The sequence below is a fragment of the Arvicanthis niloticus genome, chromosome 3 (genome assembly GCF_011762505.2).
Source record: "Arvicanthis niloticus isolate mArvNil1 chromosome 3, mArvNil1.pat.X, whole genome shotgun sequence".
Lineage (NCBI taxonomy): Eukaryota > Metazoa > Chordata > Mammalia > Rodentia > Muridae > Arvicanthis > Arvicanthis niloticus.
In genome coordinates this window covers 81364767-81390342 of record NC_047660.1, presented here as the reverse complement: position 1 = coordinate 81390342, position 25576 = coordinate 81364767, and the positions used below count along the sequence as shown (strand labels likewise).

Below are 25576 nucleotides of genomic sequence, written 5' to 3'. Positions count from 1 at the left end.
CTTGAAGGCTAAAAGAGGGGTCAGGACTCTTATACTTCATGTCTGACATGGGTAAAGCAAGTCACGTGAGCATGCAAACCTATGCTTAGTGTTCGTCCCAAGAGATTCATCTTACATTGGTATGGGGAAGGAGCCCCAGCATGTGTGCATTGTAAGTGCCTCTGTGTGGTTCTCAGTGCATCCAGTCACTGGTCAAAGCCAGTGTCAAAAACCATGGAGCAAAAAGCACCCAGGCTCCAGTCTCGAGGCTACTGTGTAGGAGTAACCTGAACCACTGAGCCACCTAGTAAAAAGCACCTAGGTGCCAGCCTCTCGGCTCCTGCATAAGAGTTGGCTGAGTTTTTGCAGTTTTTGCTCAAAATCTTTTTTCTTTCCTTTCAGCAAAATGTTCCAAATAAAGTCCTCAAATAGCCATAAACAAGAGCTGAATGGATGCTATAAGATATGTCCCCAACTTGAAGGTGTATTTGTGTTACAGCCTGTGCTCCCAAGCTTGGGTACTCTGATTGTCAGTAGGACAAGCTCCATACTCAACACACACACACACACACAGCTGAGATCACCAAGCCAAGAAGGGGGTTAGTGCATAAGCAGCTGCCATATTCCATGTCTTCTATTCCTTCTCTTTTCTCTCTCTCTCTCTCTCTCTCTCTCTCTCTCTCTCTCTCTTTCTTTCTTTCTTTCCTTTTTTCTTTCTTTCTGTTTTTGTTTTGTTTTTGGAAACAGGGTTTCTCTGTGTAGCTCTGGCTGTCTTGAAACTCTCTCTGTAGACCAGGCTGGCATTGAACTCAGAGATCTTCTGCCTCTGCTTCCCAAGTGCTGTTATTAAAGGTCTGTGCCACCACTGCCCTCTCTTGCTCCTCTCTTCCAGTTGATTCCTTCCTGCATAGAAAGGCCTCAGATCTCCTTGTCTTCTAGCACTGTGCCTCTACACTTTAGTGAGTTGTATCAGGTATTTTCCTCACCGCTGCAATAGAATACCTAATAAACACAACTTAACGGGGGAGGGAGAGGTTGGCTGGTGGCTTCGGTCCTCATGCCAGGGGAGGCATTCTGACTGCAAGTCTGGTTAAGACAGTTCACAGTACATCTTGTACATATCTTGCTAGACCAGAAAGCAAGTCAGGGCTATACCCTTCATGACCCACACCTGGTGCCCTTTGCCCCACTACCTAGGCCTCATGTCCCAGCTAGACCAGAACTTCCAGTGTTATCAGCTATGAACCACATGAGCCTGTAGGAGACATTTTACTTTCAAACCAAAGCAGGTACGATGGGACTTAATCTTTGATGGCTATTTCCCTCCCAGACACCCCAGTGGCTCTCTCTAGGAGAGTAGTTCCCAACCTTCCTAGTGTGGCTACCCTTTAATACAGTTCTTTATGTAGTGGTGACCCCAATCATAAAATTATTTGTATTGCTACTTCATTTGTGTTGCTACTTCATAACTGTAATTTTTCTACTGTTATGAATCATAATGTAAATATTGGACAGGCAGAATATCTGATATGTGACCCCTGTGGAAGAGTCATTTGACAAACCCTCACACAAGGGGTCACACATCCCACAGTTTAAAAACTGCTGCTCTAGGATCTCCCTTGTGAACTAGAGCAAAACACCAGGTATACAGACAGAAGGAAGGAAACTCAAGCTGCATCTCAGGAAGGGCAGCCGCAACAGAATTTTACCAGGTTATCAAAGAAACATGGTCTCCCTTCTACTACCTCATCTCTTTCCCCACCTGAAAAGGATCTACCTGAGTCCCAGTGAGTTGGGCTACTACAGCTTAGATATAAAGTGCCAATTGTAAAGGACAAGTGTAACTTGGAGGATATTTGAACCAGGGAGATGGAAGCCAACACTAAAACAGGTTTAGGGTGGTTTGAATAGGAATGGCCCCCATAGACTCATGTGCTTAAATGCTTGGCTTATAGGAAGTGGCACTATGAGGAAGTATGGCCTTGTTGGAGGAAGTATGTCACCGTGGAGTTGGGCTTTGAGGTCTCAAATATGCTCAAGCTATCCCCAGGGTGACATGCAGTCTCATTGCTGCCTGTGGATCAAGCTATAAAACCCTGAGCTCTGTGGGCTTGTATGCTGCCATGCTTCCTGCCATGACAGTAATGGACTAAGCCCATGAAACTATAAGCCAGCCACAATGAATTTTTTTTTAAGAGTTGCTTTGGTCATGGTGTTTCTTCACAGCAATAGAATCCAAACTAAGACAACGCTCCATGCAGAACCCAAGAACTCCATGGCAGTTAGGAACCAGGTACAGAATCCATCCTCACTGCAGTATATGACAGTGGTGGTGTTTTGGTGGTGTTTATCAAGTGTCAGGGACTTGAGGGTTTGTCCTTGGAGATTTGCTCTTATCAAATATTCTCGGGGTTTCTGGGAAGGCCAGGGCTGGACTTCCTTTGTTCTCCATACATCTAATCCTGCTTGAAATCAGAAGGAACAAACATGGATGCACTTGGCCTATAGTTTACAGGGAAATGAGCTGTGGGCAAATAATTTAAGTGTTTTGGAACTGTCAGTAGAAACTGTCAGCTATTTCCCCATCCTGCCTCCTTTTTCTCTTTTCTCTGCTATTATGTACTGTGTGTGTGTGTGTGTGTGTGTGTGTGTGTGTGTGTGTGTGTGTCGGGGTGGTAGTGGTGGTTTTCTTTGTTTCTGTGCCTAGACTTGTCATCCTCCTCCTACCTCTCCAGAAGCTGTACACATGTTTACCCAGAATCCTTTGTGATCGAAATCACTTTCTAAGTGGTGAGTCATCAAGGTAGAATTGCAAATGGAGAGCCTTCTTCCCTCTGGCTATTAGGGAGCTAGGAGCTTTTCCAGTCTTCAGTGATCCTGTTACATTCCAGCCCATAACCCAAACTCAGAGTTTAGTGAGTGAGAAAAGAGAAGCATGTTCTGCTTGGATGACTGATCTCCTTTCATGCTGACTGCCTCAGCAAAGCCTGAAGCATAGCAGCTCCCGTAATGACCATAATGGCTTCTTGGCTTCCTGTTGGCCTAGCCACTTCCACAGAAGTATGCTTTGTCAGAGGTGACATTGAAGGGAACGAGGAGACAGACTGTCTTGAACGAATGTGTTTCAGGGCCAAATTTTCTGGAATAAAGAAACATGAAGATTTCCACAAACCACTCTGTAAACCTCACAGTGCTGCTGCAGCAACAACAGTAGTGGCTGCCTTGGTCTTCCTCATCTGGGCCGTCTGCCTCGGTATCCAACACTGACTCTAGGCAGCATATGCCATGCCTGCCCTTGATTCATGTTTTGTCTCAAGAGCTAGTGGAGTTTTACAAGGTCCCCGATAGTCTTGGGGACTGTTTCTCCAGTTCAGGTTGGCAGAAAGAGGATTCATAAGGTCCACAAACATTCAAAAGATTGAATTGTTTAATTAATAATTAAACAATTATTTTTATTAATTATTAATGATTAATTATTTGTTCACTAAAATTTACTTTAATAAATCAAACATTTATTAAGTAGCTTCCCTTGCAATACTTCTGCTCAGTTGGATGGCCTCATCGCACTCCCATGGTACCTGGGCAACGTAAACAAGGAGCTACCTGAGTACTGCTTATCAATAGAGTGGCTAGGCATTGGGACGAGACTAACCCCCACCTCCTCCAGACCAGGCCTGCTGCCGTCCACTTTACTCCTGTATTTCCTCTGAAGAATGAGCCCAACTTCCAATGATCTCCGTGACAAAAATCCTCAAGGAATATAGTCAACAGCTTCATCCAGTGGGACTATGAGAGGCAGTGGGGCTATGGAAGGTGAGGCCTGATTGGAGGAAGCGAGTCATCCTTAGAAAGACAGATCTTGGCCCCGCCCTCTCCTGGTAGTCTCCGCCTCCTGGATGCCCTAATGTAAACAGTATTAGTTTCCTACTCTAGGAGCCAGTTCCATGCCCCTGACATTGGAGAGAATGCCAAAATTCCTGGGAGAAAATAACTGCTTTGGTCTTTGGATACCCTTAGCACCTGACAATGGGAGGTGGTAACTTTAGTGAAGTCAATCTGCTATGGCTCAGTGCACTGCCTCCTGGGTAATGCAGCAACACACGGCCTGCGGAGTGCGCTCCTCAACTAAAGCTTGTGCTGAGTGATCTGCGGTTAGACGACATGAGAGCAACAGGGCCTGGGTGAGGTAAATTCCTGGCTCCCATATGAGTGTGCCATGTGGAAATTACAGTGTTCTGTGAGGAGCCGCTTCAGTGGGATGACCTGATTGATGACAGGTTGTGGGGCAAGAGAGACAGCCCTCTCTTCTTTAAGAATTTCCGGCGTTCATGCTTCATGCCCTTGCCTGCAAGAGCGACCCCTACAGAGTCTGTTTTCAAGCTCAACAGGAAAAGCATTTGCAGATGCTACTTTAGATCAGTCACTTTGCTTCTGAGAAGTTTAGCTTAAAGATTGCTTAATTATAATCTAAGATGGGCCTTGTGTTAGCTTTTCGGGTCAATCTTTTATGGCTATATTTGTAAATATTAATCTGTTTCAAGGTTGTTTTCGAGGTTGCTAGTCATTGAGGAAGGGGTAGGGGACACTACCATGATTAGGCATTACTATAGTTTCCTGGACTTGTGGCACAGAGTAGGTATTTAATAAATGTTTCTCCCACAGTTGCTAAGCAAACTGAGTTCAGCTTACCACTTTAAAATTCAACCTGCTAAGTAATAGAAAAAATATTGCTTTGTTGGGATCTATTTTTCCCCCCTTGGTGGAGAAAATAAAACAGAACAAAACAGTATCATCAAAGTGACTTTTAAAAAGTAGATTATCCTCTCCAGGGCACATGGCAGGCTTTGAGCTGCTGCTATGAGCTGCTGCTTGGGACAGGGTGCCTGCCTCCTTCACAATTTCAAAGAGCCCCATCTAGGGAGTGGGTTGTTGCTAATGACAAGGTCTTAGGCTGTGGACAACCGTGGTTGAAGTGGTCTGGGGATGAAGTCATGGGAATTAAAGCATGTTATCTGTCATAAGGCTAAATTCCCAGAGCTGAGCTCTACAGGGCTGCACACGGTCTTGGGCTAGGCACAATTCTCCCGGCTTATTTTAGAGCTGAATGAAAGCAGGCAATTATCTTGTTCTTTGACTATAATCAGCAGAACAGGATGCAGGTAGCCACAAAGTGGAGTTATTTAAAACAGTAAAGAAAAAAAAATCAATTCCAAAAAAGCAATATTCTCAAAGTCTCCTTTTTGCCAGCACGTGGAGAAGACAGGGAAGACTGGTTCTCCGACCTCTTTGGGAACAGTAGTATCAAACCACCCCCTTCCCCTTCCTTTTGCAACGAGAGGCAGGTGCTTAGACTCTGAAGCTTCCCCATGGTGATTCATTTTGCCCTCCCCAGTGTCAGCTGGGGTCCCTGGAAAAGATCCAGGGAGAATCCTGAGCTTCCAGCCATCTGTCAGTCAGGGAGTTACCATGGTTACCAACAGGCAGCTGGTCTTATTCTAGCCAGCTGGTTTATTCTAGCTGGGGACTCCTCAGTAGCCCCTCAGCAGGAGGCTCAAAATGATCCAGGACTTTGGTTCTGAGAACCTATCTTGGGTAGCATTTGTTTTGATAGTCCATTTAGAGCCTCTCAGGGATATAGATGTGACTCTGTGTTTCTGAGAGTCACATTATATTATATTATATTATATTATATTATATATTATCTGAGACTATATTATAGTCTCAGAACCTACTTCTGAGAAGCAAGCAGAGTTGAAGTGGATTCAGATTGTCCCTCAGCTCATTCTGGCCCTGCCACTGGTTAGCTCTGTGGACTTGGATGTGTCAGGCTTCCTGAAACCTGCTTTGTACTTTTGGCAGATAGGCTGATATGCTCTGAAGAATCTGTTGCTTATGGTCGGTCCCTAGAGTCCAGCCAACAGCAGCTTGTTACCTCAGTCCCCAACTCAGAATGCAGGGATGGAAGGCACTATAACATGTCCTCCTCACCCCAGCTTTGGAGGGTGCCTTGGACGGCTGTAATAAACAAGGCAGCTTCCCAGTGAATTGTCCCAATTATGTCATTATGTCTTGGGGCTCACCTAGGTGAGATTGTCAGCAAGCAATAATGTGTTGCAATTGCCTTGGAAAACAGAGTTCCTTCTCCGTGATATATACTGTACTAGGGGCTGGGGGAATCAGGTGAGAGATGGATACCACATCAGACTGGCCACATCAAGTGGGAGTATTCTATTGTAGCATTCTTTCGAAGCATAGCAATAATAAGTGCACCCAGTGATAAGCAATGGATTCCTGTAGGGGAGAATTCTACATGGGCAAATAAGAATGAATGTATTAAAGCTACTTGAAACCTTTCCATGTCGGGTTGGACTTTGGTTGGTACCCCTTTAAACTTCCAGGAATTGTGGTGGGGCAGTGGAGGGCAGGGGATCGTGTCTCTACCACTGCTTCTCAGTATGAGACAGGCACTTGCTCCATTCACCCTTATTAATTAATTAATTTTTAAATTGTCAACAGGGAATTAAAATATCCCCAGACAAATTATACAGAGTCTTTGGGGTTGACAGCTATACTTTTATCAGCAATGACAACAAAATGTCCACATTCTTGTTTCATAAATGATGCTGTTCTTAAACAAGAATGTACTTGCTATTTGGAGTGGAAACATGGAGGATTGTGGGCAGTGACACCCACCCCTGCCAGGCTTCACCTTCCCTCCAAGTTAGGTCTTAATTCAATCCTGGTTTGTTTCCTAGTGCCGGGAACAGGCAGATGGTTCTGCTACTTTGTACCCTAAAGTGGCTCTTACTGGGTCTCATCTAACAAACAAATGCATCCAGGGTCCCAGATTCAGTCAGAGTAGCCTAGGGAATATAGTGGCCCATGCCAACTATGCTTGTTTTGAAATAAAATGAAGAGAATTCATCGAGTTGGAGGGTTTTGTGTCTCCCTCCACTCTACCAGACATCTTCACCCCATCCCTTTGCTAGCCTACACTGGCGATGTGACTCTGTTGCAATTTACTACTACACTCTATGCCTACAATCGTTGGACCTCATTCTGTTTAGGACTATAGCTCATGATGCTAGTGACCACTCACCTCCCTGGCCCTAACTAAGTATTATGTAGTCACCATATGTTTTCATTTTCTGAAGCCTCTTTCTATTTCCCCCACAGAATAACCTTGTATGACTACCAGGCCATGTGTAGAGCCAACAAAGAGAGTAGTGACAGTGCCCACGGACTCCTGGATGTAAGTACACGGCTGTTACCCAGGGAATAGCTGGGCACTTCTGCTGCCCTCGGGACCTGTGGCTCAGACATTAGGGTAATCAAGTGTACCTTACTCAAAACCAAGAATGTTTAAAGGTATTTCCTGACTTGACTCAGAACTGTTTCTGTTTAAACCCAGATCCAGTGATTATATAAGTTAAAAAATCAGGACAAGGTCTTAGATGGATTAATGAACAATCTCCTTTTTATAGACAAGGTTGGGGGGGGGGGCGGCGCTTCGCTGACTGTTATCTAAGAGGATTGAAAGAATTTGGTTTGCTTAACAGAAAGTGTCCTTCTGAGGGAGTTGGTGAGATAGCTCCATCACCAAACATGGCAGTGTACATCTGTAAGCTCAGAGCAGGTATAGCATGGACTCAAGTGAGTCTCCAAGACAGTCCAGCCAGCCTGAATCCCTGAACTTCAAGATCTTTGAGAGACTTTGTCTCAAAAACTAAGGAGAACTGAAACAGAGAAAAAGATATCTGTCATTTACTTCCAGCCTCTGAATACACAAGTACACACACAACTGAGTACTACACATGTACACGTGCATTCACACACAGGAAAATATCTTCCTCTGGGCTTTTGATAGCGCTCTCAGGCCTTGAGTGATCAGGCGGATTCCTCTGCTATTCTCAGTGCTTTCTGCCTGGGATCTGCTTCCACTGAGGGAAGATACTACAACCTAGGATGAAGGCATACAGTGCTGTGTCCTTAGAAGCCAGCTCCAGCCTGTCAGAAACCAACTATTGTCAGTTTTAAAATGTAATATGCAATGTACAGAAAAATATCAGTTTGACCCTCAATTACCTAAACACTCAGATTTTTTTTTTCTTTTTTAAGGTATACCTCAATATAGCCCACAGATGTAATAAAAACATACCCCTTGAAATGTGATTTTGGAAATACTAAAAGCCAACCAAAATATTCACTTAAATAGCATGATTAAAAAACAAGATTTCAAAGCCATTTTGATGAACCTTAGCAGCCTCTGTGAGACCCGAGATCTTAGGGGGGAGTGGTATCTGAGAGCCAAATGTTTAACAGGGTTCTTCCACACAGAGTGAACCAGAAAGGGTCTGAGATACAAAGTTTCTGAGAGGCAACTGAGGAGTTAGACTTTATAGGTAGAGAACACAACTTCATGCAAATCTTTAGAAGAAACATCACTTGGAATGGGGGCTTTTTGTTTCCAAACTGCCTTTCCCTACACTTAGTGTGAACATTTCCAGATTTGAAATCTTCCCAAGACAAGTTTTCTTCACTCCTTTTAAAAAGCTCAATGACCTTATGTTACTCAGAGATTGTTTACATTTACAATCTTAAGCCCTATTTGCATAATCCCGTTGTTTGCTCAGCTCTCCATAGAGTCTGGGTCTAGCAGGTTCTGCCTGAGTTCCTTTCCCCTGGCCTATGGTTAGCCAGTGCCAAGCTACAAAGCCTTGGAATTTCTCAGTCTATCCTCTCAGCTCTACCTCTGCCACTCATCCCAGCAGGAACAAAGACACAAAATCAGCCCATGGTCTAACTCCTTGGGTCTTTCTGGGACTCAGGGGAAGTGATGGTTTTAATGTCATAACACCTAAAGACCAGAGCATAGGGATTTGAGGCATTTTGTTTTGAAGAAATTATTAAAGATAATGTCTTTCTCTGACCCTAAACTTGGAGGAAGAGAGTCCTCTGGTTCAGGGACTTGATGTTGAAAGCCTTACTCAAATCAAAGTGAAAAATATACAGCCTTGCAAAGCAGGGTGGGCGGGGAATAAGCCCGATGGGTTTCGTTCGTTTGTTTGTTTATTTGTTTATGCCGCTCTGGCTGCTTCCTGGCCTGAGACAGGAACCTTTCAGCAACAGTTAGGACGCTATAAATTCGTTCTTGTTTTATTTAAAACTGGATAATTCCTCCATTACCAGTTCTGGTTCTTATAATAAAAATGTTCAGAGAGGGGGATTAGGCAGCTGTTGCCTCAGAAACCAAGATCTGGCATGCACTTTCCTAATGGCAGTCCCAAAAGGCGCCGAGGATTTTCTGGACCTGCTGTCTGGAGCCGAGCTCTCTGCCAGTGCCATGGACTGCCTTACAAATCTGCACGCCACTTACATATCTGGCATACCTAGGTACAAAGAGCCAACTGAGGGGGACATGGTATTTTCCAGAATTCAGGAAATTGAATTATCCACATAGGAAATATCACAGAGTAAACAATCCGACTGCTTTTTTTTAATTAAAATATTCTGAAATAAAGATTAGGCTGTCAATGCCTTCTTTTATAGCATGCAGGGGATTTTCTGTGGGGATAAAATCACATGTTCATATGGTTATCATTTTTTCAAGTCCAAATATGTAAGTGCGAGAAAGGGCAACCCAAGTCCTACATAAGTCATGGAAGGCATTAAAATCAAGTGTGTTCAACTTATGCTTCTCTCAATGAAGGACACACAGTGACGGAGAGCTGCGAGTCACCTTTCCAAAGGGGAGCAGTACGAATTACCATTTGAAATTAGTTACATGATCCCAGCCCCTCAGCACCAGGCTGCGAAATATTAGCCCCTAGAGGGTAAAGGTTTAAGCATCGTTTGCTGAACTTCCTCCTTCCTCCCAATGATAACCCTTGTATTAGATCATGTTTATTTTACTTGTAAATCACATCTCACTACAGGAGAGTTCAAAGTTTTAAAATGTTAGTTTTGGGATACAGTATCTGAGCATTTTCTTCCTTCAGCTAGACCCTCCCTGGTTTTTAACATGATATCCATCTCTCTAGAAGAATAACATTGTCTGTATGTAAAGCCTTAAGTCAAACTACAAACATCTTATGTAATCCATTGTTTTAATGGGGGTGAATTCTTCCCTTCAGCCCTATAAGGCCTTCCTCTCTGCAGCCAAGTGGATAATGACAGAACTTGTCCTGTAAGTACCATCTGATACCTTCTTTTCAACGAGTATCCTGTTCTTCTGTTTCTCTGATGAAGTGAATGAGGAGATGGTACTTCCTGTTTTTTCTGACCTAAGATCCATGGAACACCTCAAAGTATTGAACTCTGAGACCACAGAGTTATCTTGTTTTAGTGTTAGTCATTCGTGAGCTCTCTGCAAGCCTCCCTGTCATCCTTGAGCAGACTAACAACTTAGAATATACAAGCCAAATCTATTTATTGTGGTTACTGTTAAATTTAACACGGATGCCTGGCTGTCTTAATGCTGCCTGGGTGGGCTGTGGTCAGGAGAACACACAGCTACGCTGTCCACTGTTGCTCCGATGTCTTGGCTTGGGCAGGAGCCAGGTTTACAAGGGCTACAGAGAGGGCTAGGGGCTCTTCCTAGTTATGAGTTAATACGTTTACCTTATCAAATTGAGGATCCTGGGAGACTTCCTGACTTAGGCCAGACTTGAAATGTGACAAAGATGAAAATTCTTGCCTCCAGATGAGATAACAGAATTCTATGACTAGAATATTGACCAGAACACCAAACTGTCACTCCTCTTTCTCCCAGACAGGATCTAGTGCTATAGATTTAAGGCAAACCCCTTGCCATTTGGTGAATGGACATTGTGATAAATTATATATATAAATATGTATATGTGTATCTATACATATATATATACATACATGTTTGTGTATATACATATATACATAAAATATGCATAAATATATAAATTTATACTAATCCAACAATGTTTATTCATCCAAAGGCAGACAAGTGCTCTGTACATAAAAGACATGAAAGATACATTAAGGCAAATGGTAGAATTTTTATGGATAAATAGCTGTTAGGGATAGTAACCATGGGTCTGAAAAGTACACGACTAGATATTTTTTTTAATCTATCACCATTCATTTAGAAGGTGATTTATATTATCTTTGCATCCTTCACTAGCAATTGAAAAATTCTGATTTTTCTGAAGTTAGATTATGGCGTGATTTTGTAAAACTTTGGCCCGCTCTTTGCTCCCGGACACATTTGCTTAACTCATATGTTCCTGCAGACCATGGTTTGGACCTAGAAGAATGTTCCGATTTTAAGTTCTGGATTAAGGCAAAAGGCCCTTTAGATAAGTAGATAAAGGTGAATTACTAGAGGCTGACTTCTGAGTGAATAGCAGACATTTTTCAACCAGGAATCCCTCTCAACTAGGAGACTGCGAGATCCCAGGCCACGGAAGGTAAAATAGCTTTTTTCCAAGTGAGCTGAACCCTAGTGGCAATTCAGTGGAAACTCAGCCAGCCACAACAATGTCCCAAAGCACAGTGTTATTTCTTTCAAATGGGGAGGGGGCAGCACAAATGACATAAAACAGCACTGCTCTACCCAGGGGTTAGCTGGTCTTGTAACCCTGGGCTTTTCCACTGTTTCTTTAGGTTCCTGGTAGAGTTTAACCTGTGCAGTTGGTGGCACTCCGACATGACAGCTAAAGGTAGGCAGCAGCTGGGGTCTCTGTTCCTCAGTGTGAGTGATGAATCCTGGGTCGGTGACGCTCTTCATCAGGGATCCACTGACCTGCACTAAACCATGCAGGACAATGTGACAGTTCTTCAGCTCTGTCAGCAGAAGGACACTCTCTGCTGAAGCCTATGCCATGCAGTGGGATGCAGAATGCCACAGATTCTTTTGGCCCACATCCCCTTTGACCTATCAGAGGAGCCACCTTTGGCAGGGTTTGAAACGTTCCAAAAGCTGACAGGCAACATGAAAGGTCAAGGGAGGCAGACAAGTCACCATGTCCTGGCTGGAGAAGTGGATAAATGCTCTAGTTTTGTCCGCACAGCTGCAGACACATGACTTAATGATCTGAGTGGTGGGTAGTGGATAGTCTCAGAGGCCCAAGTCTACAGTATGGTTAAAGTCAGGTTTAATGTTAGTAAATGAATCGATCTCACCAAGGCTCAGTTTTCCTATCATTATCACAGTGGAAAGAATCTCTCTGTCTCTGCCTTTCTGTCTCTCAGTCTCTCGATCTCTTTGTCTGTGTGTGTGTGTGTGTGTGTGTGTGTGTGTAATATGATAAGTCATAGTAACTGATTATCAGAGTAAATGGAACCTAAGATTCTACTGTAATTAATTAATTAATTGTAACTGATACTACAAAATTTATAATTAATCCTCAGTAATGCAGATGACAGGGTTGACACCGACAGTGATATCTGCTATCACTCCATGGTGGAGCACTGTCCCCTGGCCACCTGTCTCTTCCAGGCCTTCTGAGCCAGTGCAATGTCTTAGATACTCTCTTTTGGGTTTTTTTATCTGGGTGTTTGTTTTCTGAATTTTTAAAATCTGTATGCTAAAGACTGGCAGGTTACTAGTGCTCACTTTATTTTTAACTCTTTGTTGTTGGTTTTTTTTTTAACTGTGAGATCATTAAGCAGTACAACGTAGGTATTATATATTGACATTGCCTTCTGTACTACAGGAGCCTGCTGAGTACATTTTTTTTGAATCCTCAGGCATTTACTTCCATTCCCTCCTGAGTCCAGTCACACTGGATCTCTGCTCTAGCCTAGGACCATCACACTGCTGTGCTTCTTTTACTAGGATTCCTTGATGACCATATATGTATGTGTAGTCTCATCAGCACCCAACTGAGGCTGAGCGCACAGTAGGCACTTTGCTCATCAAATACCCTGTACAGTCATTTTTGTGCCAGACATGATCTTATCAAGTCTACTGGGGTGGTACTAGTTTTGAATTATAGGGCATGTTCATTATCCTAGTCTAGAAATTCAATGTAACTAAGTAACTGAGATTGTGAAGGTTTTACACAGTTGACAGGACACTCACAATAGCAAATACAAATCCTAATGAGATCAGTTTAGGATTATAATTCACCCACAGAAAGGTATATTATACTGATACTGCAAACATTTTCATTCAATTTATAAAATGTTGGTATGCTTCAATAGTCAGATGCAAGGACTCATGCCTGTAGGTTCCTCAGCTACTCAGAAAGCCGAGGCAGGAGAATTGCTGTGAGTTTAGAAAGTGGAGGCTTGCCTGAGCCACATAGCAAGATGCATACCCTCTACCAGAAATCATAAAAATATTTAAAATGATAAACAAAAACAAGACATAAAAACAGTGATGAGGAGCTGTGGAGTTAATACAGTCAGAAGTCAACATGGAGAATAGAAAATTAATAAACAGAGAACAAAATACAACTCATAGTGACAGAAAAGAAAAGACTATTATACCCACTAAAGAAATACTACCTGTGGTATAAATCTGCTTTTGTTGATATTATATACACTGTATTTTAAAAAGTGGGATGAGATAAATCAGTAGGGCTTGAGGGCCTGGGTTGCAGTTTGATTAGTCTCCCTACACCATCTTTCTATAGTGCCAGTAACTGGGAACAAGGGCCCACTCCATTTAAATGGGGATGTGCTGGCTCTTATGTGGCTATCTAGCCTGCAAGTTGAACCCTGCCTGTGCAGGCAGGACTGGGAATCTCTGGCTTCTCAGATGCTTAGTAAAGGTTAATTAGATACAGTTCAGGTTTGAAGTGGGCACGGGAGCACACGTGCTTGAGTCTAGTGCAAAAGTGTGTGTTCATGCTTTGGAGGAGGTGACTATTTCTTACGAGTAAGCTTTGTGTGAGGAGAGTAGAGGAGTCATCTTTTGGTGGTTAATTGTTCTTCCTGGAATTCCTCTTCACAGTTGAGGATGGTTTTCTCTCGGCAGTTTCTCTGTGTAGCTGAGAGTGATCCCAAATTTTCGATTCTCCTGTATCTACACCCCTCTCTCGAGGCTGAGGAGTACATCTTCCTGAATGGTAGACAAATAGTCTACCAACCAAGCTACATCTTCAGACCTCGAGAAAGACCATCTTTATGTTAAATTCCACTGTCAGAGCTCCCATTCTCACCTTGTCCTGTCAGCTCAAACATCTATGCTAGCTTCTCATTCCAAAGACTTAACAATTTTTTTCTTTTCTCTTCTTCCTGTTCTTTGAGAGCCTATGGCTGCGATCTTTGCTTTGCCTGGGGCAGTATTGTTTAACTGAGGGGACACTCTGCCTCCTAGCAGTCACTGCACTATCAGGGGACATTTTTGATTGTCACAGCTTGCTACTGGCATCTAGTGGGTAGAGGCCAACATGCTGCTAGACATTCTACCACACTCATGACAGCCCCTACAACAAGCCAATAGCTGAGTCAGTAGGGCCAGCATCGGGTAGTCCTGGCCTTGACGAAGGGGTGCAGATCAGGGCACGGTAGCTTGAATTCTATAGACACTCTATAAGATTCCCACTCTGAGCTTTACATTGCCTATTTCTCCACAGCTATCCCAACACAGGGCAAAATTATGCTGTGATACTTTAGTTCTCAATGTTCTGCCTTGAGGATCTTCTTACACCCCTCCCCCAAAAAAAGTTAATTTCCAGATATCCCTTTACTCTAGACCACTGGTTCTCAACCTGTGGTTTGAAACCCCTTTGGGAGGCCACCCATCAGATATCCTGTATATCAGATAATTTACATTATGATTCATAACAGTAGCACAATTAGTTATAAACTATCAACAGAATAATGTTACAGTTGGGGGTTCCCATAACATGTACTAGAGGATCTCAGTATTCGGAAGGTTGAGAATCACTGCTCGAGACTGTGACACCTTCATCACATGGATTATAAGAAGAGCTGGATCTTTACATTGCTACCAATGGTGTGCTGGCATAGAGCATGGTACCGTCTCCAGAGTGCTAGGGAACCCTTTTAGATTGTCCTCAAACTCCTCCCTCCACTCTAGCTAAAAGGTAGTTACTGGCATTGCATATTAACAGATCTCTCTGAAGATATAAATCATGTGGATAGGTAAGGAGAGAGAGAGAGAGAGAGAGAGAGAGAGAGAGAGAGCGCTAAGCCAAGATCTTCCATTGTAAGGAAGCCTCAGCTGCCTTTCTTGGAGCATGAAGTGGAGACCTGGGTTCCCACATGTGAACTGTTGTCTAACTCAGGTCCAGAGTTCTCTATTCTGCTCTACTGGGCAGTAATAGGGTTTTTGCAATGTTGTATATGAAGACACTGAAATGGATAGGTGTCTGTGAATTCATCAGGGGGATACTGTTATGAGAACATTTTGTTAAAAGTCTGTGTAAATCCTGAATCTAGTGTAGGGGAGGAATGGGTTCAGCACCATCTTGACTTACAATTCATTCTAAATTTACCATTCTCTCACTAGATAAAGACTCTGAGCTGAGACATACGTCTTTGTTTTAGCTAAAAATGGAATCCGTAATTATACTGTTTATCTGCCTCATTTCCTTGATGAGGGGACTGTGGAAACCCGCTTCTACTTGATTACCACAAAGGTCTCATTTGGGTGAAATTTCACAAAGAGAATGGAGCTTGCTGGCACCCTGTTATGGATGGGGATGTTTCCACAGAGACAAAAGGAGAGAGAGGCTATTCAAAAGGCAAATCTATCCAGTCCCGATTGCCTGCACTTAATTACTGTGAACTCAAGTCAGAATTCTCATCAGGAACATTTGTTGCTAAGGGAAAATTCAAGCAATCTGATTGTGTACATGTCCCCTTGAATGCTCTATGGGGAGTGAGAAGTAGGTCATAGTGACTTCAGCTTCAGACACCTTTATAACTGGAATGGGAGACAGATCAGAGAGTATGAGTGAGTGTGGCTTCCGGGTGCCACACCTGGACCCTCCCGCCACTCACAACTGCATGCCTTTGGACAGGCATCTCAGGCATCTTTCTTTCACAGAGTTTTAGTGTCTTTGCCAAATTACGCAGTAGCAGAGCTTTACTTATTGTGTGGGGATGAAGGTTTCGTTCACAGATGCACTGTGACTCTGTGCGGAAGCATGTCCTCAGATGCTGCTGTAAAGGTTTAATTGTTTCCATTTAAGTACACTCTGATGGTAGCAGGGTACCACGTAGCATAGAGCACTGCCTAGTGTAAAGAATGTCCTGGATTCCACCCCCAGCATAGCAGTCAATCAATATATACATACATAAGATGATGACTACAGGCGGACTGTGTCCAGATTCTGAGCCGCAGCTGTCCTTTCTGAGAGAAGTGTCCTAGGCTAGCATCAGCATCTTTGAATACCCTTACTTTTGTTAGACTACAGGTTTTGAATGACCAGACTTAAAACAGAACTCAGTATTCAGTAGATTGCTGGCAGCTTTGACTATTGGTTTGAAATTCTCAAGATAAACAGTACTGGCTGGCAAATATGTATGGTGTTTTCCATGTGTTCTAGACAGAAAGGTCCAGGTTAGCTAGAGTATATGTGTCTATGGCTTTGTGGGATAATTTGTAAAATTGCAACTTCCAGCCTATCTACAGTCGTGCTGTAAATAGAGTCAACAGTTATCACTCCATCAGTATGAGACCCTACAATTGCCCAAGGAAAAAGAATTTCATCTCCAGGAAGGATCGGGACCAAATGAGCTTCACCTTGGACATTTTAGACCCATTCCTTTATAATAGGGCCCGGACAGTTAGAGTTAGAGATGGTGAAATTGTCAGGCTTATTTGAATCATGTGTGTGTGCTGCCTCCCCCAACCTGCCTCAGAGACCTTTCACTTTGTGCCATTGGCCTGACTTCAGAAAGCCATGAAGCATGTTCCTGCTGGAGCAAAACCAGCCCAAGTTCAAAAGTTGTCTCTGCCGCCTACTCCCTGGTTGACTTTGGACAATTTAACTCACTCTTCTCCCTTCTGCCTACTCTAGAAAGCAGAGATTTTGAAAGAAAAAGAAAGTTCCTACTTCCTAGTTTATTTCTTACTCTTGTCATATTTTGTGGTTAAGTAAGCTCATGTGGACCAAGCAGAGCCGCACCTGGCACCCAACAGCTCTTCAACAGACTGAGTTGTGTGTCAGCACGTTTTATATGCTGTTTGCATGAGTGCGCCTTATTGGCTTATAATCTACACGATTGTGGATTTAATTTTTATTTCATTTAGAAATGAGCTTTTCAAAATTCAGATATTTTAAATATAAGAAAGGAAGCTGCCTAAGTCGAACGTTAGAATTGTTTGCCAGGCAGAGAAAAATTAATTGTGAAGAACTGTGAAAATAAGATGTGTTACCAAACTGTAGCCAGATGGCCCAGGCTCCAGGTAAGAGCACAACAGAACAAGGGGCAAGCAAGGAGACCCAAAGGCATTCAGGGAGGGCTGCCTACTATCTACTGAGGAAGCCCTGGGCATGGGAAGGGAACAAGTTCTCACCTTCCCCCTCAGGAACAAGCAGCTTGTCACAAATGACTGAATTTCTCCCATTTGTTTTATCTGTTGTATTTGCTTAGAAAAACAACTAAAAACCAAAAACCAAGCCAAACCAAACAAACTAAAACACTTATCCAAGGGAGATGACGGAGAGATGGAGACATCCTTCAGAAGTTAAGATCATTTGTCCTGTGTGCATGCGCACGTGTGTGTGTGTGTGTGTGTGTGAGAGAGAGAGAGAGAGAGAGAGAGAGAGAGAGAGAGAGAGAGAGAGAGACAGAGAGACAGAGAGAGACAGAGAGAGACAGAGAGAGACAGAGAGAGAGATTTTTTTCTCGTGAGTAGCTGTGTGTACATTAATGCTGCCTCCTCAGTCCAGCCCTGTGAGATGACCTCTGGTCAGTTAAATCACAAGTTCTGGTGAAAAAAGCTGAACCAGACTCTGAATTATTTTAAATAAAAAAGCATATTCCAGTATACTATGACTCCAAATAGTTTCCTCAGAGAAAAAACACACATGTTAGACACAGTTGTGTTAGAATTTAAAGGCATAGGACACAGCTTACGGGGCACCTAATAATTATCGGACTGTGCACAGCCAGGTGTTTTGCAGATGTAGTTCTCATGGACCCTCTTAGATCCCATAGCATCCCAGGAAGTCAGTTTGCTCTGGTTCTGACATTCATCCATATGTAGCTGGAGCATAACCTGTATTCTATGCATTGCATTTTAGAATTGAAAATGTAAATTTTATAGACAAGCTTAATTCTATGCCTACAGCAGCCAAAACAAAACAAAACAAAAAAAACTGGTGGTTGTTGGGAAGCTGAAGATATTCCAGGGTGCAACAGTAAATTAGTACACCCACTCCTACTCAGGGCAGAGTGCCTGAGCCACCAGCATCCGTACTTTATAGAGGAGAATGCTGACAGCTAGCTAGAAGCAGCAGAGTGGGGGATCTGTTCTCCAGACTTCTCTCCTTTGCACTTAACCCTGCTCTAATCGGCATCATTTAAAGTTGCAAAGCCAAGGATGCTTGTGTCATTTTGTTACTGTTATCATTATTATAATTAATCCAACACCTAGCACTATGTACTAAGCACCTGTACTCTGACCGTTTGGATCTTAACTACTGGGTGAAAGTTATCTAAACTACTTACCACCAGCCTATATAGATTGCCTACTGTGCACTCATTCTCATGTCCCCATTATTTAAACGGACACAGAGTCTTCTTGAACAAGAAACTTTATAATAATAAAGTTGGGTCTATGGTATACCTCAAAGACATTGTGTATTTTACTATATAAATATATTTACAGTTCATTTAAAAAAAATAGAACTATGCAATCATATCACAACATTTGTCTTGCCCTCAATAATATGGTACAGCTTACATTTTATGTATGTGTTCAGATTCCCGGAAGTGTTGGTGCTAAGTTGCTGTGAGTCTGAAGTAAGAGACCCCTTGGCTGAAGTTGACCCAGAAAGCGGAATTCTTGTGATGCATAAATGATAGCTGATCAAGCCAACACAACTGCTTCAGGAATTATAGCTTACAGACTTGCTTGGCAGATGAAATCACTGAAGTAATTAGAAAATAATGCATTGTGCTGTGCCTAGAAAAATCACAGAGCTTCTTAAGGAGAACTGCATCAGAGCTGGGTGGGTTGCCAGGCACAGCATTGAGCCTGAACACCAAGCTTTCATTATTTTCTTCCCTCTTTTCCCTACAGCCCAGAAACTGAAACAGACCCTGGAGCCTTGTGATACTGAATACCCAGCCTTTGTTTCTGAACGCACCATCAAGGAGACCACAGGGAACATTGCTTGTGAAGACTGCTCCAAGTAAGCCCCCCTCCCCCAGCCCCTGCAGCCCACTGCACACACCTTTCTATTGACTGTGGAGCTTTCCCCATGGGCCAATGAGACTGGAGCACACACACACAATTGCACTGAGAGCCAGGAAACATGGCTGCCCTCTTGTGTGAGAGCGTAATTCTATCAGCTGGGAAGAAACAGCCCTTGTTTTTGGAATTGTTTTAAGATTGGGAAACACTCAGAATGTATAACAATACAGCCTGGAACATAGAAGAGTTTAGTCCAACCCACTGCTATTTGGAGGACGTCCTAACTGGTGTTTCACCAGCTTACAGTTGGCAACTTCAGCAAATGTACTTAGATACATTTAAAGAGGACAGAGCCCTTATGTGTACTTGAATGCCACCTACAAGGCATGGTTTCTCTGTGGCCTGATGTTGAGCATCTAAGGTCTGATGACAAACAGATTTTAATAGTTTCATTGGTCATTTAGAGACTTGTTTTTCTGTACTTGTTGGGTAGGTGGCTACTGGATAGTTGGGTCCATTCTTATTGATTTAGGTTTCCTGTGCTTCCAATACTATGTTGTAATAACTACAGATGCTTTCTATGTGTCATCCTGTTCTTTGATCTCTTCACTATTGGTGAATGACTCTTGATGAACCTAAGCTTTCTTTTGTTTATATTTTAATATAGTCTACTTTGTCCTTTTCAGTTTTATTCACTGTGTACCACTCTTAAGAAAGTCTTCACCTTTCCTAACAAAGCAATGTTTGCATTTTTTTCTGAACATATTCATGTGTGCTGATTGTATTTAGAACCTTAACCCTATGCAGTTTGTATGTGCTGCCCAGCACAAACGGACTTCTGACTTCTTTTTCTATATATTATACAAGTATAAACCTGTACTTCATTTTCAGTGCATGGGTGGTAGAGTATACCTGCACTGGCTGGTCACATGTAAAGGTCAGAGGGCAACTTTGCAGAGTGGGTTCTCTCTGTCTGCCTTTACATGGGTTCTGGGGACTAGCCTACATTGGCAGGCTTGCACAGTTGAACCTTTAACTGCTGGACCATCACAGCATCCCTGCCACCCCTTGATCTGAACTTGTATGTATCTTTGTGCATATGTGGGGATGTGTGTGAAGTTGGGGACTGAACCTGGAGCTTTACATCTATTAGGAAGCCATTCTATTAACTTGCACTTTTTATGAAATAGTTTTTGATTCCCTGTTCATTTGTAGTGATGCTTACACCCACTGATCTGCAGAGCTGTTTTTGATCATCTGTGTTGTCATTGTGTAGGCCCTTAGTATAGCTAGGAGATACTTAGGAGAGAATGTATCCTTTCCTTATTCTTCCTCCAAGGTATTTCTGGTATTCTCAGCTCTTTAGCATTTCATATTAACTTTAGAATTTGCTTGTTAATTGCCATGAATTCTAGGGTTTTCATGAAAATTGCTATAAGCTACAGTCAGTTTGAAGAGGATAACAATTTTTAGAATATCTGACCTCCTTAATAATAAATTAACCACATCTCCTTATTTATATACCTTTGCCCATACCTCTTAAAGTAAGTATAAATTATATCAGACTTATACATAGCCTACTTGTAGTTTTTCTTGCTTTAGTAAGAACACATCTAGAACTACTTTTCTAATGTATAATGGTGATACTTGAGAATAATAATAATACATAACAGTAATACTGGTTTCTGTTTATTGACTATTTTATAGACAACAGATTGCTCTGTGTACTTTAGATCTAATAGTTCTTACATGGATTCCCCGGACTTTTTGCATAGAATATGTTACAATTTATAAAACGGTATCTAATCTTCATACCTAATTACTGTGTTGTGATTTGTGCCACTAGATATTATTGACTAGAAGTTTCCATTAACCATGTTTAACAATATCGTGTTAGATATATTTATTAGATTTTCTTATTATAGAATGTAAATAATGTAAAATTTTTCATGTTAACCATTTTTTCAAATCCTGTGTTTTAATTATTTTTAAAGAAATGATAGGAACAAATGTTCTCTGTTATAAAGAATGATTCTAGACTATTCTGACAGTCCTTACTAAATGCCATAATATCTTTGAGTAATAGACGGCATTCTAAAGTTTAAATCCAGATTATTAAAAAAAAAAACACATTCTTTTACCAGTTTCATACATATATATAAGCATTCTGGCAACATGTATCCTCTCCTCTCTTTTTCCATCTTCCATCCATCAGCCTTCTTCCTTGAACATTTGTATAGCCATTGTTATTGTTCCTGCTTAGAGTTACTATGGGTTTATCATAGGTCAGTACTTGCTAAATGATTAAGGAAACATTAAGACTTTCTGTTGCTGTCATTATTGTTTGATACCTGGGTAGATGCTGAACTGTATATAACATATTTATACTATTAAGATAATTTATTCGTGTGGTTCTGCTGATTTATTTAATTTTTTCATTTGAAATATGTATATTTCATTGATAGAAATATGTATTGCAGGCATACATGGAAGCATTGTACATGTATCTAATCATGTATTCCATAATGATATCTTGATTCATGATGGCCACCTTATGTTAACGTGGACCCATAAGACCGTACTGACTGGTGACATTGAAGCATCTTAGTTTTTCTGTACTTGATGATCTTCACACAGTAACAACTTCACCAGATGATACATCTTTTACACAGTGTCCTAAGCTTTCAGAAGCACATGGGTCTCTATGTGGATGTGCTGTGTTGTACCCTTCATAACAGAGGCCTTATTTAAAGTGAAAATCATACTTGATTTCTCCAAATAAAACTGCCATTGCCACTTAACTACCAAGAAAGAAAAAAAAATACCCAGGCTAAAACATATTGTTAAGTTCATTTATTCGACTTATTTGACTTATTAAACTTACATCTGTGGTCAAAAATAAAAGTGGCTAGAATTTTCTTTCCTGTATTATCATTTGGCTTTGCTGTTAAGTTGTTTTCACAGAATTACTTAAGGGATTTCCCCCTTTTCTCTACTATTTATAACGCTTCTTTTGAGATGAATATATGTTTCTCATGAATTTGGTAAACATTCACACAGCTCCCGGTGTCTGATGGGATACGTGGGGTAAGCGTTTACAATTACTTAGCCACTTTTTTGTGGACAGATCTCTCTGTATTTTCTAATTCTCTTTCTTTTATAAACCTTTCATTTTTATTATTTTTAAGTTAGCATGCAAATTTCTGGGTTCTGTTATGTCATTTTCATATTTATATATTATTTTCTTTTTATTCTATTTTTGAATTGATTTAGTGATTATATTTCTTTTGATATTATGTTTTTCATCTCATTTCCAAGTTTACTGAGTTCACTCATATATGGTATTTAAAATGTTAACATGTTTGTTATTTTTATTTCTTCCTTCCTTTTAAAAATTATCTTGTATATTTAAAAGTATGCCTACACGTGTCTCCACCAGTCAAAGATAGTTGATATATCTAGGTTGGGTATTGGGTTACACTTCTAATTGAGCATTACCAAACTTATAAAGCCTTTGATTAACATTTAAAAGAAAATGGTATAAAAGCAAAAAGGAAAAGGGGGCATGGGATAGGGGTTTTCTAGGGAGGGGAAATGGGGAAAGGGGATGGCATCTGAAATGTAAATAAAATATAAAATAAAAATAAATAAATAAATAAAAGTATGCCTATTTATGGGTACCATGTGATATTTTGAGATATATTGTATAATTATTCAAATTTAAAAATGTATATCTCTCCTCAAATACTTATCATTTCTTAGTGTTAAAGATATTCAAAGTTCTCTTTTCTGGCTTTATAAAATAAATATGCATTCTCCCATGCTTTGCTTAAAGTCCTCCTGGATGTAGCATGAACACTGTCATACAGGCCAAGGCCACAGACTCTAAGTAAGGATGCTTCCTACTGACTCCTGTATCTCAGCTCTTGGATCTGGTAGGTAGTTTGCCCCCTCCTCCATGTCAATGGTTTTCACAGAGTCCTTTCTCTAGCCTGTTCTGGAGTTTCATTGAGGTGATTCTCAATATCAATTCATCCTTTGTGCTTATTTGATTTATCCTTTGTGATTTTTTAAAACTCAGCTTGCTTTTGTCCGTTGCTTAAAATGTCCACCCTCTTCTTAATATGTATGACTTTCTAGAAGATTAATTTGCTTCTTTTAAAGGTAGTTATTATTTCTGTACAGTCTTTGTTAGGTTCTCTGTGTTAAATAGTAACCTTTAAAGAGTGTTCTAGTAGCATCCCTTGGAGAGCTACTGACCATCTTTGTTCTTGTGCATGCTTTCTTTGATGGTAAACTCTTTACTTGTGTATTCTGTTAAAATTTTTGAAACTCTGAACTTGTATATTAATTATTATTCTGTGGCACTAGCACAGGGCTCGAGTTTCTATAATAGCTGTGCCTTTGAGCTCCTCTTGTGCATCTTATTGGTATTGACTGCCTGGGAATAATTGTGATGTAAGTCTTCCTATTTAGAGGCTTTATCACCATATAATTATGGTAAATATTTTTCCTAAGCAGAATTCATTTTCAGCTAGAAGTTTGACTTCTCATGGCGGCTGCTGTTTTTCCCTCTCGGAGCTCTGGTGCAGGTCAGATTATCAGCTCCTTATGCTCAGCTGTGCAACTTCGCTTTCCCTCTTCCCATAAGCTCTTTTGTAATTCAACATATTTTGTTTTCTCATGGCATTCCACATGTCTGTTTACTGAAGGATGGCTTTTATATTTGCCCAGTCTGAAATGTCACAGGTTTTTCTTCTGACTGGGAACCTTCTAGGGCCAGCACAAGAAAGTGATGAGTCTGTGTAGTGATTTAACACAGGGGACCTTGGAAGTACAAAGTTCAGGATGTGATACCTGCCTTCTTAATTTCTTTATAGAAATGGGCAAGAAAACTCAACTTGTGGAAGACTTTCTCCTTCTTGTGTAATTTGTGGGGTAATAATAGTAAGCTTCTCATGGACTTGCTACAAGAACCAAGTAGGAAAAATACGTTATGGGTTTAGCATTATGCTTAGGACAAACTAATACCCAGTAAATAGCCACATTCCATGCATGGATAGTGCTTGGGAATACTTGTATGTGTGAACCCTGATCCCAAAGTCATATGTCAGAACCTGTTTCCCAATGTGATAATATCAGTAGGTGGTGTCTTTTAAGAGTTGATTAGGACCTAAGGGCTGTACTACCCTCTCCCCAGTAAAATGAATGTTCTTATAAGAGAAGCCTGAGGAAATCTGTCTGCATCTCTATCCCATCTTTGATCAGAGGGTAGGCTCTCTCTGCAAGGTCTGCTGGTGACAATCTGCAAACACTTTTGTTTTCCTTAAGTTACTTACTAAGGTATTTTGTTAAGTGCCACAAATGGCTGAGATGTTTCAGATCACACATTCACTAAGTTTCAACCCTGAAAAACATTCTAGAGAAATAGGAATATTCCTGTCCCAAGTCTAATATTGCCTCCACAGAAACAGAAACTACATGTCATATTTTAATAGCACCTCTTAGAAGTTACTGACAGAACATGGCTTTGTGTTCTGGGGAAGTGTATATCACCAATTTAGCAATAAAGAACCTTACAGACCAATGGGATACTATACCCCCAGGCATCAAGACTGCAAACTCCTCAAGGTCACCCCTATGTTTTGGCAATCATACCTATGTTATAATTCTTATGGCCATCATACCTGAGACAACAGAAGAAAATCCAAGGCAGGAGATTGGTTAGGAAAGTGGCATTTTTCCTTAATACCTCAAAAAGAGAAACAAACGATGCTGATGCTGTTTGATTAAAATTACCCAAAGATCTCAGAACAAAGAAACGCTCACCTACCACTTTGCTACACGGGAGAACATGACATTCTCCTGTGGTCCAGACATTAGGTTGTTGTCATGGAGAATTCATGGGTGGATGGGATGGAGTGCAGAGCAACCATCTCTGCTTGGTTTCAGATCTTGAAGCCCTGTTGAGCTGGAGGAGTAAGGAGGCAAGGCATTGAAGTGCTCAGAAATATGGATGGAAGGGCTGAGGCTCTTCCTTCAGTTTTTGAGTAAGCTTTTGATTGAAGCATGGCTCACAGAGAAATATATGCAAATCCTAAGGTTTCAGGTATAGGCTCAGGGCAGGGGTGGTCAACATTTCATTAAGAACAGTTGTATACTCTTTCTTTTTTTGCCACACAAATCCACCCATACTGAATGTTAGAAGCTAAGACCTCAGAGAACAGCACCAGCTCCCCAGCAGCTCCACCAATGTATTCTCTCTTTGGCATAATTTCC

At 41.4% G+C, this 25576-nt stretch overlaps 1 protein-coding gene across 2 annotated transcripts in view; it reads left to right on the top strand.

Annotated features, from left to right (window-relative positions):
• Cacna2d3 (calcium voltage-gated channel auxiliary subunit alpha2delta 3) overlaps nucleotides 1-25576 on the top strand; it is an 800506-nt gene that overhangs the window by 740116 nt on the left and 34814 nt on the right. For both annotated transcript variants that reach the window (XM_076931312.1, XM_076931311.1), the window contains 4 exons: nucleotides 7156-7231; nucleotides 10113-10165; nucleotides 11617-11672; nucleotides 19184-19295. In XM_076931312.1, the coding sequence (XP_076787427.1) occupies nucleotides 7156-7231; nucleotides 10113-10165; nucleotides 11617-11672; nucleotides 19184-19295 (297 nt within the window). The remainder of the gene's footprint in view (nucleotides 1-7155; nucleotides 7232-10112; nucleotides 10166-11616; nucleotides 11673-19183; nucleotides 19296-25576) is intronic.